This window comes from Manis pentadactyla, chromosome 1, assembly GCF_030020395.1.
Source record: "Manis pentadactyla isolate mManPen7 chromosome 1, mManPen7.hap1, whole genome shotgun sequence".
NCBI classification, from domain to species: domain Eukaryota; kingdom Metazoa; phylum Chordata; class Mammalia; order Pholidota; family Manidae; genus Manis; species Manis pentadactyla.
Genome location: NC_080019.1, coordinates 73,423,505 through 73,441,710, shown reverse-complemented (window position 1 = coordinate 73,441,710; position 18,206 = coordinate 73,423,505). Strand labels below are relative to the sequence as shown.

Sequence of the window (18,206 nt, the reverse complement as noted above, 5' to 3'; positions counted from 1 at the left end):
CAAATTTTTGCCTTTTTAAAAAGATTATTTGTTTTATTACTGACTTGCAAGAGATCTTTATATGTTTTGGATACAAGTCTTTTATGACGTATGTGCAAATATTTTCTTCCAGTCTGTGTCTTTTAGAAAAAAATTATTTTCCTAAAAGTGATTTTCAAAGAATGGAAGTTTATAATTTTCATAAAGTTTGACGTATCCATTTTTTTCTTTTATGGTTCATGCTTTCCTTTTTTTTGTTCATGTTCTAATAAATCTTTGCCTAACTCAAAACTAAGCTTTTCTTCTATGATTTGTTTTAAATGCCTATAATTAGGACATTATCCATTTAGAAATAACTTTTGTGAATGGTGTGTAGTAGGATTTTTTTTTTTTTTTTTTTTTTGCAAATAGATATCTAATTTTTCCAGCAGCATTTAATGCAAAGACCGTCCTTCCCCTCCACTGAATTATTTTGGAAACTTGGTCAGAAATTAATTGACCATATGTATATATTTCTATTTCTGTACTCTTCATTTTTTTTCATTGCTCTATATATCTACCTTTATGTCAATAACATACTATTTTGATTAAGGTAGCTTTATAATAAGTCTTCATATCAGGTAATGTAAGTCCTCCAACTTTACTTTTCTTTTTCAGAATTATTTTGGCTTATCAGGTCTTTTTCATTTTCATGTAAATTATAGAATTAGCTTATCCATTAAAAAAAAATCCTAGTATTATTTTGATTTGAGTTGTATGGACTCAGTAGACCAACAGAGGGAAATTTACTTAACTATGCTGGGTCTACAAAATCATGAATACTGTCTCTCTCTCCATTCAGACCTCTTCAGATCCTTAAATTCCCTCAGGAATGTGTTAGAGATTTTGGTGTACAGATCTTGCATGCATTTTGTGGTTCATGTTTTTTAATGTTATCATATTAGTATTTTTAATGTAAATTTCTAATTTTTTACTGCTACTACCTAGAAACATGATTAATTTTTATACATTGATTTTTCTATACTGTGACCTTCCTAAACTCTTTTATAAGGCCTAGTAGCATTTGGGTAGATTCCATACAATTTGCTTCATTGATAATCATGTTCTCTGCAAATAAAGACAATTTTACTTTTTAATTTCCCATCTGATTTTTTTCTTGCCTTATTAACTGTGTTAGAACCTCCAGTTCTATGTGAATAAATAGTACAGTCCAAGGTGAGAGTGGACATGCTTGTATTCCTCCTGCTCTTATGAGGAGAGCATTCACTCTCTAATCGTTAGGCATGATATTAGCTATAGATTTTTATAAAAGTTCTTTACCAAAACCTCATTTGCTTATAGTTTTAATTATAAGTGGATGTTGAATTTTGTCAAATGCTTTTTTCAGGGACTCCCTCTCCCCCTATATACCTGCAGTGCTTAAACTGTTTTTGCACATTTAGGTACTCCATAAATATTTGTTGAATGAATGAATGGACTGAATACCTCTGAGAGGGCAAGGCCACACTTCAGCTACCCAGAGGCATGAGACAGGCCAGGGGAGCTTAAGAGTGAAAGGGGAGGAGGGGCGGAAGATGGCGGCGTGAGTAGAGCAGCGGAAATCTCCTCCCAAAACAACATATATCTATGAAAATATAACAAAGACAACCCTTCCTAGAATAAAGACCAGAGGACACAGGACAATATCCAGACCACATCCGCACCTGAGAGAACCCAGCGCCTCCCGAAGGGGGTAAGATACAAGCCCCGGCCCCGCGGGAGCCAAGCGCCCCTCCCCCCAGCTCCCGGCGGGAGAAGAGCAGGCAGAGCGGGAGGGAGACGGAGCCCAGGGCTGCCGAACACCCAGCCCCCGCCATCCGGGCCAGAGTGCAGGGCGCTCGATACTAGGAAAACAGGGCAGCAAGAACAGTGAGCAGGCACTGGAGGCTGGGCGACAGAGGACATAAGAAAAGCGCGCGACCATTTTTTTTTGCTTTTTTGCTGTTTTGTTTTGGCGAGCGCTTTTCGGAAGTCTTAAAGGGATAGGGACCCCAGTACTAGGGAAACAGGGCAGAAAGACCGGTGAGCAGAGGCCTGAGGCTGGCACCGGAGAATAAAGAAAAACGAACGACCACCTTTTTTTTTTAATTAAAAACTTTTTTTTTTTTTTTTAATAAAAAATTTTTTTTTCTTTTTTTTTTGGTGGGTGTTGTTTTGTTTTGGCGGGTGCTTTTTGGAAGTCTTAAAGGGGCAGGGCGGGTCACTTAATCCAGAGGTAGGGAATCCGGGATCTCTGGGCACCCTAACCCCTGGGCTGCAAGGAGCAGGGAGGCCCCTTACAGAGATAAATAGCCTCCCAGCAGCTCCTGCTCCAACGCGACTCCACCATTTTGGAGTAGCTGCCCGAGCTAGGCCACGCCCACAGCAACAGTGGAGATTAACTCCATAGCAGCCGGGCAGGAAGCAGAAACCCTGTCTGCGCGCAGCTGCCCAGCACAAGCCACTAGAGGCCGCTGTTCTCCCAGGAGAGGAGGGCCACAAACCAACAAGAAAGGAAGTCCAGCCGTCACTCGTCCCAGTTCTGCAGACTATTCCTATCACCATGAAAAGGCAAAGCTACAGGCAGACAAAGATCACAGAGACAACACCAGAGAAGGAGACAGACCTAACCAGTCTCCCTGAAAAAGAATTCAAAATAAGAATCATAAACATGCTGACAGAGATGCAGAGAAATACGCAAGAGAAATGGGATGAAGTCCGGAAGGAGATCACAGATGCCAGAAAGGAGATCGCAGAAATGAAACAAACTCTGGAAGGGTTTATAAGCAGAATGGATAGAATGCAAGAGGCCATTGATGGAATTGAAATCAGAGAACAGGAACACATAGAAGCTGACATAGAGAGAGACAAAAGGATCTCCAGGAATGAAACAATATTAAGAGAACTGTGTGACCAATCCAAAAGGAACAATATCCGTATTATAGGGGTCCCAGAAGAAGAAGAGAGAGGAAAAGAGATGGAAAGTATCTTAGAAGAAATAATTGCTGAAAACTTCCTCACACTGGGGGAGGAAGTAATCGAACAGACCACGGAAATACACAGAACCCCCAACAGAAAGGATCCAAGAAGGGCAACACCAAGACACATAATAATTAAAATGGCAAAGATCAAGGACAAGGAAAGAGTGTTAAAGGCAGCTAGAGAGAAAAAGGTCACCTATAAAGGGAAACCCATCAGGCTAACGTCAGATTTCTCAACAGAAACCCTACAGGCCAGAAGAGAATGGCATGATATATTTAATACAATGAAACAGAAGGGCCTTGAACCAAGGATACTGTATCCAGCACGACTATCATTCAAATATGATGGTGGGATTAAACAATTCCCAGACAAACAAAAGCTGAGGGAATTTGCTTTCCACAAACCACCTCTACAGAACATCTTACAGGGACTGCTCTAGATGGGAGCACTCCTAGAAAGAGCACAGCACAAAACACCCAACATATGAAGAATCAAGGAAGAGGAACAAGAAGGGAGAGAAGAAAAGAATCTCCAGACAGTGTATATAACAGCTCAATAAGTGAGCTAAGTTAGGCAGTAAGATACTAAAGAGGCTAACCTTGAACCTTTGGTAACCACGAATTTAAAGCCTGCAATGGCAATAAGTACATATCTTTCAATAGTCACCCTAAATGTTAATGGGTTGAATGCACCAATCAAAAGACACAGAGTAACAGAATGGATAAAAAAGCAAGACCCATCTATATGCTGCTTACAAGAAACTCACCTCAAACCCAAAGACATGTACAGACTAAAAGTCAAGGGATGGAAAAACATATTTTAAGCAAACAACAGTGAGAAGAAAGCAGGGGTTGCAGTACTAATATCAGACAAAATAGACTTCAAAACAAAGAAAATAACAAGAGATAAAGAAGGACACTACATAATGATAAAGGGCTCAGTCAAACAAGAGGATATAACCATTCTAAATATATATGCACCCAACACAGGAGCACCAGCATATGTGAAACAAATACTAACAGAACTAAAGGGGGATATAGACTGCAATGCATTCATTCTAGGAGACTTCAACACACCACTCACCCCAAAGGATAGATCCACTGGGCAGAAAATAAGTAAGGACACGGAAGCACTGAACAACACAGTAGAGCAGATGGACCTAATAGACATCTATAGAACTCTACATCCAAAAGCAGCGGGATATACATTCTTCTCAAGTGCACATGGAACATTCTCCAGAATAGACCACATACTAGGCCACAAAAAGAGCCTCAGAAAATTCCAAAAGATTGAAATCCTACCAACCAACTTTTCAGACCACAAAGGCATAAAACTAGAAATAAACTGTACAAAGAAAGCAAAGAGGCTCACAAACACATGGAGGCTTAACAACACGCTCCTAAATAATCAATGGATCAATGACCAAATCAAAATGGAGATCCAGCAATATATGGAAACAAATGACAACAACAACACTAAGCCCCAACTTCTGTGGGACACAGCAAAAGCATTCTTAAGAGGAAAGTATATAGCAATCCAAGCATATTTAAAAAAGGAAGAGCAATCCCAAATGAATGGTCTAATGTCACAATTATCGAAATTGGAAAAAGAAGAACAGATAAGGCCTAAGGTCAGCAGAAGGAGGGACATAATAAAGATCAGAGAAGAAATAAATAAAATTGAGAAGAATAAAACAATAGCAAAAATCAATGAAACCAAGAGCTGGTTCTTTGAGAAAATAAACAAAATAGATAAGCCTCTAGCCAGACTTATTAAGAAGAAAAGAGAGTCAACACAAATCAACAGTATCAGAAACGAGAAAGGAAAAATCACGACGGACCCCACGGAAATGCAAAGAATTATTGGAGAATACTATGAAAACCTATATGCTAACAAGCTGGGAAACCTAGGAGAAATGGACAACTTCCTAGAAAAATATAACCTTCCAAGATTGACCCAGGAAGAAACAGAAAATCTAAACAGACAATTACCAGCAACGAAATTGAAGCGGTAATCAAAAAACTACCAAAGAACAAAACCCCCGGGCCAGATGGATTTACCTCGGAATTTTATCAGACATACAGGGAAGACATAATACCCATTCTCCTTAAAGTTTTCCAAAAAATAGAGGAGGAGGGGATACTCCCAAACTCATTCTATGAAGCTAACATCACCCTAATACCAAAACCAGGCAAAGACCCCACCAAAAAAGAAAACTACAGACCAATATCCCTGATGAACGTAGATGCAAAAATACTCAACAAAATATTAGCAAACCGAATTCAAAAATACATCAAAAGGATCATACACCATGACCAAGTGGGATTCATCCCAGGGATGCAAGGATGGTACAACATTCGAAAGTCCATCAACATCATCCACCACATCAACAAAAAGAAAGACAAAAACCACATGATCATCTCCATAGATGCTGAAAAAGCATTTGACAAAGTTCAACATCCATTCATGTTAAAAACTCTCAGCAAAATGGGAATAGAGGGCAAGTACCTCAACATAATAAAGGCCATCTATGATAAACCCACAGCCAACATTATATTGAACAGCGAGAAGCTGAAAGCATTTCTGCTGAGATCGGGAACAAGACAGGGATGCCCACTCTCTCCACTGTTATTTAACATAGTACTGGAGGTCCTAGCCACGGCAATCAGACAAAATAAAGAAATACAAGGAATCCAGATTGGTAAAGAAGAAGTTAAACTGTCACTATTTGCAGATGACATGATACTGTACATAAAAAATCCTAAAGACTCCACCCCAAAACTACTAGAACTGATATCGGAATACAGCAAAGTTGCAGGATACAAAATCAACACACAGAAATCTGTGGCTTTCCTATATACTAACAATGAACCAACAGAAAGAGAAATCAGGAAAACAACTCCATTCACAATTGCATCAAAAAAAATAAAATACCTAGGAATAAACCTAACCAAAGAAGTGAAAGACTTATACTCTGAAAACTACAAGTCACTCTTAAGAGAAATTAAAGGGGACACTAACAGATGGAAACTCATCCCATGCTCGTGGCTAGGAAGAATTAATATCGTTAAAATGGCCATCCTGCCCAAAGCAATATACAGATTTGATGCAATCCCTATGAAACTACCAGCAACATTCTTCAATGAACTGGAACAAATAATTCAAAAATTCATATGGAAACACCAAAGACCCCGAATAGCCAAAGCAATCCTGAGAAAGAAGAATAAAGTAGGGGGGATCTCACTCCCCAACTTCAAGCTCTACTATAAAGCCATAGTAATCAAGACAATTTGGTACTGGCACAAGAGCAGAGCCACAGACCAATGGAACAGACTAGAGAATCCAGACATTAACCCAGACATATATGGTCAATTAATATTTGATAAAGGAGCCATGGACATACAATGGCAAAATGACAGTCTCTTCAACAGGTGGTGCTGGCAAAACTGGACAGCTACATGTAGGAGAATGAAACTGGACCATTGTCTAACCCCATATACAAAAGTAAACTCAAAATGGATCAAAGACCTGAATGTAAGCCATGAAACCATTAAACTCTTGGAAGAAAACATAGGCACAAACCTCTTAGACATAAACATGAGTGACCTCTTCTTGTACATATCTCCCAGGGCAAGGAAAACAACAGCAAAAATGAGTAAGTGGGACTATATTAAGCTGAAAAGCTTCTGTACAGCAAAAGACACCATCAATAGAACAAGAAGGATCCCTACAGTATGTGAGAATATATTTGAAAATGACACATCCGATAAAGGCTTGACGTCCAGAATATATAAGGAGCTCACACGCCTCAACAAACAAAAAACAAATAACCCAATTAAAAAATGGGCAGAGGAACTGAACAGACAGTTCTCCAAAAAAGAAATACAGATGGCCAACAGACACATGAAAAGATGCTCCACATTGCTAATTATCAGAGAAATGCAACTTAAAACTACAATGAGGTATCACCTCACACCAGTAAGGATGGCTGCCATCCAAAAGACAAACAACAAATGTTGGCGAGGCTGTGGAGAAAGCGGAACCCTCCTACACTGCTGGTGGGAATGTAAGTTAGTTCAACCATTGTGGAAAGCAGTATGGAGGTACATCAAAATGCTCAAAACAGACTTACCATTTGACCCAGGAATTCCACTCCTAGGAATTTACCCTAAGAACGCAGCAATCAAGTTTGAGAAAGACAGATGCACCCCTATGTTTATTGCAGCACTATTTACAATAGCCAAGAATTGGAAGCAACCTAAATGTCCATCAATGGATGAATGGATAAAGAAGAGGTGGTACATATACACAATGGAATACTACTCAGCCATAAGAAAAGGGCAAATCCAATCATTTGCAGCAACATGGATGGAGCTGGAGGGTATTATGCTCAGTGAAACAAGCCAAGCGGAGAAAGAGAAATACCAAATGATTTCACTTATCTGTGGAATATAAGAACAAAGGAAAAACTGAAGGAACAAAACAGCAGCAGAATCACAGAACTCAAGAATGGACTAACAGGTACCAAAGGGAAAGGGACTGGGGAGGATGGGTGGGTAGGGAGGGATGGGGGGGAGAAGTAGGGGGGTATTAAGATTAGCATGCATGATGGGGGTAGGAGAAAAGGGAGGGCTGTACAACACAGAGAAGGCAACATTTTGCTATGCTGATGGACAGTGACTGTAAAGGGGTTTATAGGGGAGACCTGGTTTAGGGGAGAGCCTAGTAAACATAATATTCGTCATGTAAGTGTAGATTAGTGATACCAAAAACAAAGCAAAAAAAAAAAAAAAAGGGCAGTTCCTGTGTGGTAACCTCCAACGAGTTCTACACAAGGGTATAAAGGGCACATAAAAGTGTAGGCAAAGGGTCTGTTTGTGTTTATACAGAGGATCAAAGCCTAATTGGGCTACCCCGAAAATGAACTAAGATACGATATGAAAAAGAACTTCCAACATCAGCACTCTCTGGAAGACTCATGCCAGAAGATGATCATCAAAAAACCCCAACAAAGATCCACGCCCTGCTACAGCTGTAGATGCACTCATCCCACCAGTTCCTGGACTTGCCATGGGAATGAAGGAGATATCTAAGCTGGCCTGTGCATACAGTAAAACAACAAATTTGACTGGATCTATACTGTTGGAACTCAACCAAGAATTTGGAGAAGTGCAAATTGTAGTGCTCCAAAGTCTTACAACTACAGACTACTTACTGTTAAAAGAACATATGGCATGTGAACAGTCCCCAGGAATGGGTTGTTTTAATTTGTCTGATTTCTCTCAGACTGTTCAAGTTCAGTTGGACAATATCCACCATATCATAGATAAGTTTTCACAAATGCCTAAGGTGCCTAACTGGTTTTCTTGGTTTCACTGGAGATGGCTGGTAATTACAGATATGCTTTGGTTATGTAACTATACTCCTATTATGTTAATGTGTGTGCGCAATCTAAGTAGTAGCTTAATACCTATATATGCTGAAGTTACTCTACAAGAAGATATGTCAAAGAAATAATCAATCTTCCCATGTTTTCTTCTGCCTGCTTCTTCTATAGCTTTTCTTCTTCCTTCCTAATTACAACCCTTAAATAGAATTAATGCCTCATATCGAATTTACCGAGTATCATAATTCTTCCAAGTGGTAAAGATACCTCAAGACAAATGCTGGGCATAGAAGCCACAGGGCATAAATATGCAAAGAAGTAAAAAGCTAACCTTTTCAAACAATAAGGCTTCCCTCTCACTTACCAACTTCACATTTCCCTGTATGGCCCCGGAAGATGACTGGTTAGCCAGAGACGGGTAAGATTCCTCAAGGGAGGAACAACCTAAGACAGGCACAGTCGCAGGGGGGCCATCAGGTGAGAAATTGGGGATCAACAGAGGTGAGGCTTAGAACCTCACCCCCCCGTTCTGAGAGAAATCTTCTGCATACGTGGATGTTTTATTGCCCTTGTCTAGCTTGGATTAACACATAGTCTACAGGCACACACCTGATCATCTACATTTGCTCTCTTACGACACTAAACTATGTTTTCTACCTTTATCTTGTATCTACCTACCACTTCAGCATTTTATTAAAAATAATAATAATAAAGAGAGAAATGTGGTATCCACATATAAATCAAGTATAAAAACCAAATGAGTATTCATATTTGAACTGACTGTTTAGAGTTCATAACGCATGAGCAAAACCGAAAGTTTCTGTGATGACTGCCCTTGTACTGTTCACTATGTAACTTATTCATTATGTAAGAATTTGTTCTACATGTAAGAACTTGTTTGTTATGCCTCAGAAGATTGGAGACTGACGAAAATTAGGCTTGGGGTGGATTAATGATTGTGCATTGAGCATTGACTCCCCTATACAGAATTTTATTGTCGTGAACAACCATTTGATCAATAAATATGAGAGATGCCCTCACAAAAAAAAAAAAAAAAAAGGACAGACTTCCAATGGTAAAATAAATAAGTAACCGGGATGTAATGTATAGCATAAGGAATATAGTCAAGATATTGTAACAGCTTGGTAGGGTGATAGCTTGAACCTAGAATTATGTATATAAATGTTTTATCACTGTGTTGTACACCTGAAACTAATGTAATGTAATACTGTGCGTCAACTACCTTCAATAAAAAATAATTTAAAAAAAAAAAAAAAAGAGTGAAAGGGACAGAGGGGATAGAGGAAAGAAGAGAGGAGATGCGAGCTCAACAGTCCAAGCAGATTTACTGCTGAACCTGAGAGGGACCCCTCTGTTCTGGTGAGCAGAACAAAGGAAAGAGAATCTCTAATAGGTCAAGAGGCTTTTTATGGCCAAGGTTTTTGGCAGGCTCTTTGAGGGGAGGGGTGGGTGGAAAGGCGGGCTTGTGGCTTGCTGACGTGTCCTCTGGAAGATGCTTGTAGCCTAGGTAAGATGACACCTAGGTCTCTCTGTGATGGTGGGGGGGCTTATTCAAAAGGTAGTACTCAGGTCCGGATTCTATCAAAGAGTACTTGCATGCCTATTTGTATCAGGGGTACTAGTTTGCTTTAATGATCTCATGTGATTTTTACAACATTCCTATGAAGTAATTATATCCATTTTACCTATGAAGAATGAGTAAAAGCTATAGTATGGTTCAGGTGTGGGAGAAAATGTCCTGTGTTTCATGACTCAATAGAAATTTTTTAAAAAAGAATCATTAAATTCAAAAACCAAAAATGTGTACAAAGGAGGCTGTTTTCAAATGGGATGCAAATTAAAATGGAGTATGATTTGACCATTTGATGGAGTGAAAGAATCAAGATCTAGTTGTCTAGATGCAAGGAATGTTGTGTTTGGACCACTAAAAAGGAAAGGTAATCCTTGTGCAATATTGGCTCAGCCATGAACAATATCCTCATAGTCAAAATAATGTAAATTTAGGTTATTGGTTTGTAGCCCTGGGGATTTGATCTATAGACAAAGCAAAGGAGATTTAATTTTGCTTATATATCGAAAGGCAAATGTTTATCCACCTTTACAAAGTGAAAGCTTGATCGATCTAAGAAAGTTAAAAATTGGGAGAGCAATGAGGAAATTTTAGGGATGTTAGCATTCTTATTTTCCAAAAGGGGGAAACTAAGCCTCAGTTCCTCACCTGCAAAATGAGATATACAGTCTTACCTATTAGGGTTGTAAGGAGGATTAATGCATATGTGTGTGTCTCGCCTGAGGGTTTCAGTCCTGGGCAAGTTCACTCTGGATTTGGTGAGACGAAAATATGACAAAGGAAAGTTCTTGGGGTAAAAGGGTTTATACCCAGCTTTATTCTCGTGGTGGACTCCTGACTAGCCTCTCGACTGCCTCAGGGCAAGGCTGCATAGAGCAAGCTGGTCTCTGCTTCTGGGCTTCTCCACTGCCTCTTAGCCCACAAAGCAAGCCGCAGCCATGCAGCTCCAGAACACTGGCAGGAGCTCTTCATATAGGGTTAATAATAACTTATTGCCCACATGTGTGCAAACCTGTGCTTGTGAGCATTGCATGTGTGCAGTGGGCAAACATTCCAGTGTCAGGAGAGAATCCTGGCCATGGAGCTTCCATTTTTTCTATGGTGTGAAATGCCTAATATGTGACAGGTACTCAACTGACTGTGGTATTGATAAAGGGGAGAAAAGGGAAACAGACCTGTGGATAGAAGGAAATAAGTCCACCCCACTAATGAGGGAAAACCTCAACTTTAAGGTCTATAAATCCCCTCTCCTGCTGACAAGGTCACTGTCTAAAGAGCAGGATGGTGAGTCTGAGTAATGAAAGATCAGGGGCTATGTGTCTGGCCCAGGACATCTGAATGACATGACAATCCTATGAGTTGTGTCATGTTCCCCATTTTTCAGAGTTTCAAGTCAAACTCTGAGTGGCCAGCTGACTTGCATAGGACCAGCCCTGAAGTAGCTAAGCCAGGCCTGCTAAGCCAGCAACCGTGATTCTAGATTCTACTGTCTGCCACCAAGCCAAGTGGCACAATGAATCTAAAACCTTGGGTGAGGTCCTTCCATATCCTCCATACACATTTCTAATAAATAGGCCCCTAGGTTTAATTAAAGGAAAAAAGATTGTTTCTCCCAACAGCTGCAAATTATTTACATTGCATTTGTGTTGATGGCTAATAAAAGAGCAAAAGAGAGTAGGGACAGCCCAGAGTGGTGTAATTCTTTGGGTCTATAATGAAGCACCAGTTTGAATGCCAACATGTGAGCATGGATGAGCCTGCTTCCCTATTCAGACCTGCAGTTACAGAACTGCTCTCTTCCCTGGGCATGATTCATTTGCCAGAAATGGGTCTCAGGGGCCCAGACCTGAGAATAGCAAGGCATACTGCCTGCCCCACTGAACTGTCTCTCTTTCTTCCTGGACTGCTATGGAATGGGTAAGAAGGAGTCAAGGGGCGGCCCAGATGGAGGCTACCACCAATCCTGGAGTAACTCCTAACTGACCTTTTAAAGCAGGATGGGGAGTAAAGGGGACGGGGGCCACTGCCACAGAGCTGCTCTCAATTTTATAAGCTCTTTCTTTGCCATGGCTGTTGAAAAATAGGTAACATAATATGTAAGTATAATATGTATTACATATATTATACTATGAATGCATGTGTGTTTGGATATCATAAAGTATCAAAGGAGTCTTTGGTTTTCCCAATTATTAGTTATTTAACCCCGTGGCCGGCTGGGGAAAAGGCATGCCTTGTCAAAGTAGTGTCTTCATCATTTTCGTAATGATGCATCTTTCTCCCAGGTTGCTGTGAGGGACATAAGCATTCTATATGTGGCACTGCCTTTTACACTGTGAAGCAGAGTTGGAATTGGCCTCAGGATGCCCTTGGTTTTCCTAGGGCTCTCTCTAACCTGTCATTCTGTTTCTAAAGCACCTGGTCTGCACCCAGACTTCTGTGCGGGTGTGTGAACGAATAAACGGACACACCTAGGAGATCACAGTTGAGTAATCAGATTAGTATTTTAGAAAAATTATTCTCAATGCCAGTGGGTTAAGAACTGGTGTGGGATAAGACTTCTTACTGGAAAACCTATCAGGAGGCCAAGGCAGTGATCCAGATAGGAGACGGCTGACCCGGAACCAAGTCAAGGAGCTGAAACCGGCAGAAATGGGATAGTCACCAGATCAGATTCTCTCATAGAATGTTCCTCCCATCCTAGCACAAGTCTTATTTAAATTCTCTATCCTTCATTAGTATCTGTTGACTCTAAGCATTCGTATATTCATTTGCTAGGACTGCCTTAACAAAATACCACAGATTGTGTAACTTAGAACAACAAAAATGGATTGTCTCACAATTTTAGAGGCTAGAAATCAAAATCAAGCTGTTGGCAGGCCCATGCTTGCTCTGAAAGTGCAAGGGAAAGATCTATTCTAAGTACCTCTCCTAGCTTCCGGTAGTGCCTCAGCTGTGACTCTGTAACTTCAATCTTAATGTGGTGTTTTCCTGTGTGCATATCTGTCTTGGTGTCCAAATTGCCCCTTTTTATAAGGACAACCAGTCATTTTGGGTTAGGGCCTGCCCAAATGACCTCACTGTAATTCGGTTACCTCTATAAAGACCTTATCTTCAAATAAGGTCACATCCCAAGGTACTGGAGGATAGGACTCCAACCTATCCTTTCCTCAGAGACATACTTAAATCAGTAGCACATACTTGATAAGCATTTTAAGGTGTTAATTTTTCATTAGATAATATATCATTCAGCTGGTTAAAACTGAAGAGCAAATTAAATTGCTAGATAATTTAGGCCATTTAGATAGACAGTCTTTAAATGACTAGAAAATATTCAAATATCTGGTGTATCTTTACATATATGTTGGTACTTTATATATGTACATGTATAAAATGCAGTAACAGCTCCTAATGATGGACCAGATTAGGCTGAGGTCAGAAATCCCAGGACACAGCCAGCCATACTACTAGTTTTGTTGATTAATAATGAACTTTAACTCTCAAACATCTATTAATAGATAATAGCTCTTGAGAATTAATGCTTTTAGTCAATTTTTAACAATATCTACATACACTAGGCATCTAGCTATAAAAATATTATAACCTTGGTAAGGTGAACTATCCAAGGTCTCACAGCCAAAAACTGTGTTTGGTATCTGAGTCTCAGTACTGCCTTTATGGGGATTCTGTGTGCCTCATGGGAGGTTATGATTGGGCAAAGGTATAATATTAGTAATATTATGGATTAGCAACTCAAGTGGTGATCTTAAAAGTCAATCTTTTTGTTTTGTTTTTTTCCATTGTTTTCTAGTCAATAAACACAAGCCATGGATCGAGACTTCGTATCATGGAGTCATAACTGAGAACAATGACACAGTCATTTTGGACCCACCACTCGTTGCCCTGGATAAAGATGCACCAATTCCTTTTGCAGGTGAGATGATGGCTTAACATGGGTGGGCTTGGCTTCCTTTGGAAACGTATTGGGAAACCTCCACGCAGCCCAGGCATGGGCTGTATAGCTATTTTCACCACCCTGTGCATCTCATAGATCAGCCTGTGATTTCAAAGCTTATGCCTTTTCTGATGCCTGGTGTGGTTCTGATGTCTGATGTTTTGATTTCTGATTTATGGTTTTGCTTCTTTGTTGCCCCCAGTGCAAGGCACTTATTTCTTCTAAGAGATGGTGTATTGCTGAAGTGGCCACTGGAGTTGGAAAAGCTGGGCTAGTAAGGTCCATAGGGGAATTTTCCTTCTAGAAAGGTGGACTTTAGGTGTGATAAAGTGTGTGACCCACTGTTCCCACTACCCACAGATCATGGACAGGTGAAGACTTGTACCTGTGTAGATTGGCAAGAGAAAGGGGAATAAAGAAGGGCCAGGACATATATGCTAAGAGCTGGACGGGGCTGTGCCCTTGAAGTTCAGAGTGGGGGTGGCTCTTGGAGAAGGAATCCGAAAGCAAGTGGCATTTTGCCCACTGCAGCTTGTGTCTAGAGAGCTTTCCCACTGTCGCCACAATGACTACACTTCTTCCTCTGAGCTCCTGCGAGGACCCTGCCTGTCCCTGGAAGGGTGTGTGTAGAATATGACTATGTCTCATGTCTCCATAGATTTTGGGAAAGAGAAGGAATAGGGGATGGCCGGAGGAGGAGGGATTAGACAAAGAATTTCTGAAGATGCCGGCATCATGAGGAATATCGTTAACATTTTATAACTGTTAGTAGAAAGACAGGAAATTGAGTGAAGGTTTTCAGGATTTCTAGAAGATTGCTTTATGATAGATGGGTGCCAGGCTGAGGCTTTCACCATGATGAAGTCTATTTTTTCTGACAGTTTGTCTGCTACATTATGAGCTACTTGGGCAGAAAAAATTGGCTTTCGCACTTCTGAGAGAGAAGCTCTATGAAGGCCCTTTTTTCATGACAGAGCATTATAAAGGAGCAAGGGGATGGGTTAAATGGGGGAAATTCAACATTATGTGAAGATAAACCCATAAGCATTCTTGCAGAGCATGGGGGAGATACTCTTGACTCCCAGAAGAAGGCTTTATCTTTATTTTATGTAGCATGATAACCACCAAGGACACCTAACTGTGACTCCATGGTGTTTAGAGCTGAGACATTTCCGTACATCCTTCAGCCATCCTCAGAGGCTCCAGCTCAACCAAATTCCACTTGGAAGTGCAAATCTCATCCTCTCTTTTCCACAAAAGATAAGGCGTCTTCTCAAAACCTTTTCCACTCTGGGAATATTCCAACTCATCCCCTTCTTGAACATAACTAGACATTGCTGGGTTAATCAGCAATTCTTAATAACACCCTGGAAATGGGATTTTAATTATCTCCACTAGTAAAAGTGTTTGGGTCATGGAAATGTTTAGTTAGGCATGTAGTGTATGCTTAAAAGAACAGAGACAGCATTTAAAAATTGGAAGATTTAGCATGGAAATGCATGATTCTTATTTATCTTGATGAATCAGACCAGAAATACAGAGTTGTGGCTTCCCTTATTAGACTAAGCATGTGCTTCTGGCTTCCCTCAGCCCCTCTCCCAGCCTGTGAGCAAAGTCCTTCCAGGACAGAGCAACTCATTCACCTGTCCTTTCAAGGGTGTGACCCCTCTTAAAAAATGACAATTTAAACAGGAAGTAAACATGTGCCATTAAGTCACTTTAGAGTTGTGAGCTAACACTTTACTTTAAAAGATGAGGATGTGTCTGATCATTCATTCTGACCACAGGGTGGCCTTTCTCTCATCCAGTAGTGACCTAGGAAACCGGAGTTATTGAATATGCTTTTCTGAGGTAAAGTTATAAGCTCTCTAACATATGGCCCAAAATGGAAATAAACCAACCATATTTCAAGCAAATCTGATCTTTGGAAGTTTGGATTTACAAAAAGTTACTTATCTTCCTTGGTTACAGGGCTGAAGAACAATTCATGATTTCACCCAGAGATTTGTCAAAGGATTCCCTTAAGTCATAAATCCATCAAATGTCTTTAAATTTGAATTTGTATTCTGACCATTGGATGTAGTCACAGGTTTTCAGACACATCTCGAAACTAAGATTTGCTTCAAAGCCAAGCCCTGAGTAGTTATTTCCATCTGAAGACAATTTCTATACTCCCCCTGATATCTGCAGCTGCATAAAGAAAAAAAAACTAGCTTAATGCATCAAAATATAATCTTCTAAGCTCTTAAGAGTAAAAATAAAGGTGCTTTTAGAATGGCCAAAGCTATTTTTCTCAGCGTTATTTATGATCAGGTCTAAGACAGGACATAAGCATTTGCCATCCATCCATGCTGCAGGCATTTATTTTAAAACATTTATCTTAAAAAGAAAATACAAAGATTTATTTCAGATCCCTATCGTTCTCATAAAATTGAAAAATTCATATCTGCCAGCTCCATCACTTCTCAAAGTCAACCACGGCTCTGAGTCCCCCCTTATCACTGTTCCTGTGTTGTGCGAAGACCTTCCACTGCTTTCCCCAGTGCTCTTTATTTCCCATGTAGCCTGCAAGGTGAGCTGTAAGTTTATTGGGAGATGTTTCCATCCATATCATTTTTGCTCTGTCTTGTTTCTCCTGTGTTTTCCCCCCCTTTAAAAAAATTCAGGGACATAAAATAGCTTTTATTGTATATCTTCTGATTAGGACTATAAAAAGTGCTTATCGTACAAGATGTGAAAAATACAGCAAGGCACAAAAACAGTATAAAAAGCATGTTTTCCTACCCCCAGAGAGAGCCTCTGTCAACATTCTAATGTATTTCCTTCCAGTCATTTTTCAATTTTTTTTTTGGCAAAAACTGTGATCACACCTCATATTTCATACTATAACATTTTCCCTGCTAAATAAATATAAATACATATTTCATTAAATATTTTTCTACAACTGATTGAATGGTTTACACAGTTCCCAACATTTATCATTCTCTTATTTTTTTCCAACTTTACTGAGATATGATTGACATATAGCATCATGTAAGTTTAAGGTATACAACATGTTGATTTGATACATGTATATATTACAAAATACCACCATAGCTTTAGCTGGCACTGCCATCACCTCACATAATTACTGTTTCTTTCTTATGGTGGGAACATTTAAAATCTACTCTTTTAGCAACCTGCAAGTATATAATACAGTATTGTTAACCATAATCACCATGCTATACATTAAAATCTCAAAAGTTATTCATCTGAAAGTTTCTACTCTTTGACCAACATCTCCCTATTTCTCCCACCCCCACAACCCCTGGTAACTACCATTCTATTCTCTGTTTCTATGAGTTTGGCTTTTCAAAACCAATTCCACATATAAGTGATATCATACATATGATGCAGGGATTCCATATATAGATCCCCACCAAAGTGATATCATGCAGTGTTTGTCTTTGTTTAGTTTATTTCACTGAGCATAATGTCCTCAGAGTGCCTCCATATTGTCACATGGCAGGATTTTCTCCTTTCTCGTGGCTGAATAATATTCCATTGTATATATACCACATCTTCTTTATTCAGTCTTCTGACTTAGGTTGTTTCCATGTCTCGGTTATTGTAAATTATTGAGTAATGCACATGGGCATGCAGTATCTCATTAAGGTAAACATTTCATTTACTTCAGACATATACCTGGAATTGGAATTGCTGGATCATATGGTAGTTCTATTTTTAACTTTTAGGAACCTCCATACTGTTTTCCATAGTGACTACCCCAGGTTCCATTCTCACCAACCGGGCACCAGGGTTCTCTTTGCTCCATGTCCTTGCCAACACTTATCTCTTGCCTTTTTGATGGTAGCCATTCTGACAGGTGTGAGGTGAGAGGCAATTTGTCTATTCCAAGTCCTTTCTTTTGTAATTTCTACATTTCTGATTCTATTGTTCGGATGGATTTTAAGAATGAAATTAGTCAAACATTTTAAATTTATAACCATGTTAAATTGCTTTCCAGAAAAGTTGCATGAGTTTGCAGTCACATTCACAGAAGTCTCTAATTTCCTGGCCCCTTGTCGCTCACTCTAATGATGTGACTTAGTGACAATATGGTGGAATAACAAATTATAGTATTCTCATTTCCTTCATCAGTAAAATAATATGAGCTTTCCAGGGTTGTTGTTTTGATTTTATTTAAAGAATATCTATTTATGCATAGTGCAATGATTCTAGAGATAGTAGTTTAATAAATTTGAGGGGTTTTGTTTTTTTTTCCAGATTCTTCTCTCTGCCTATTTTATAGGGGAGGG

At 39.6% G+C, this 18,206-nt stretch overlaps 1 protein-coding gene across 1 annotated transcript in view; it reads left to right on the top strand.

Annotated features, from left to right (window-relative positions):
* Positions 1 to 18,206, top strand: part of CLSTN2 (calsyntenin 2) — a 556,759-nt gene that overhangs the window by 208,363 nt on the left and 330,190 nt on the right. Inside the window, exon 2 of the mRNA XM_036877289.2 lies at positions 13,765 to 13,887. Within this exon, the coding sequence (XP_036733184.2) occupies positions 13,765 to 13,887 (123 nt within the window). The remainder of the gene's footprint in view (positions 1 to 13,764; positions 13,888 to 18,206) is intronic.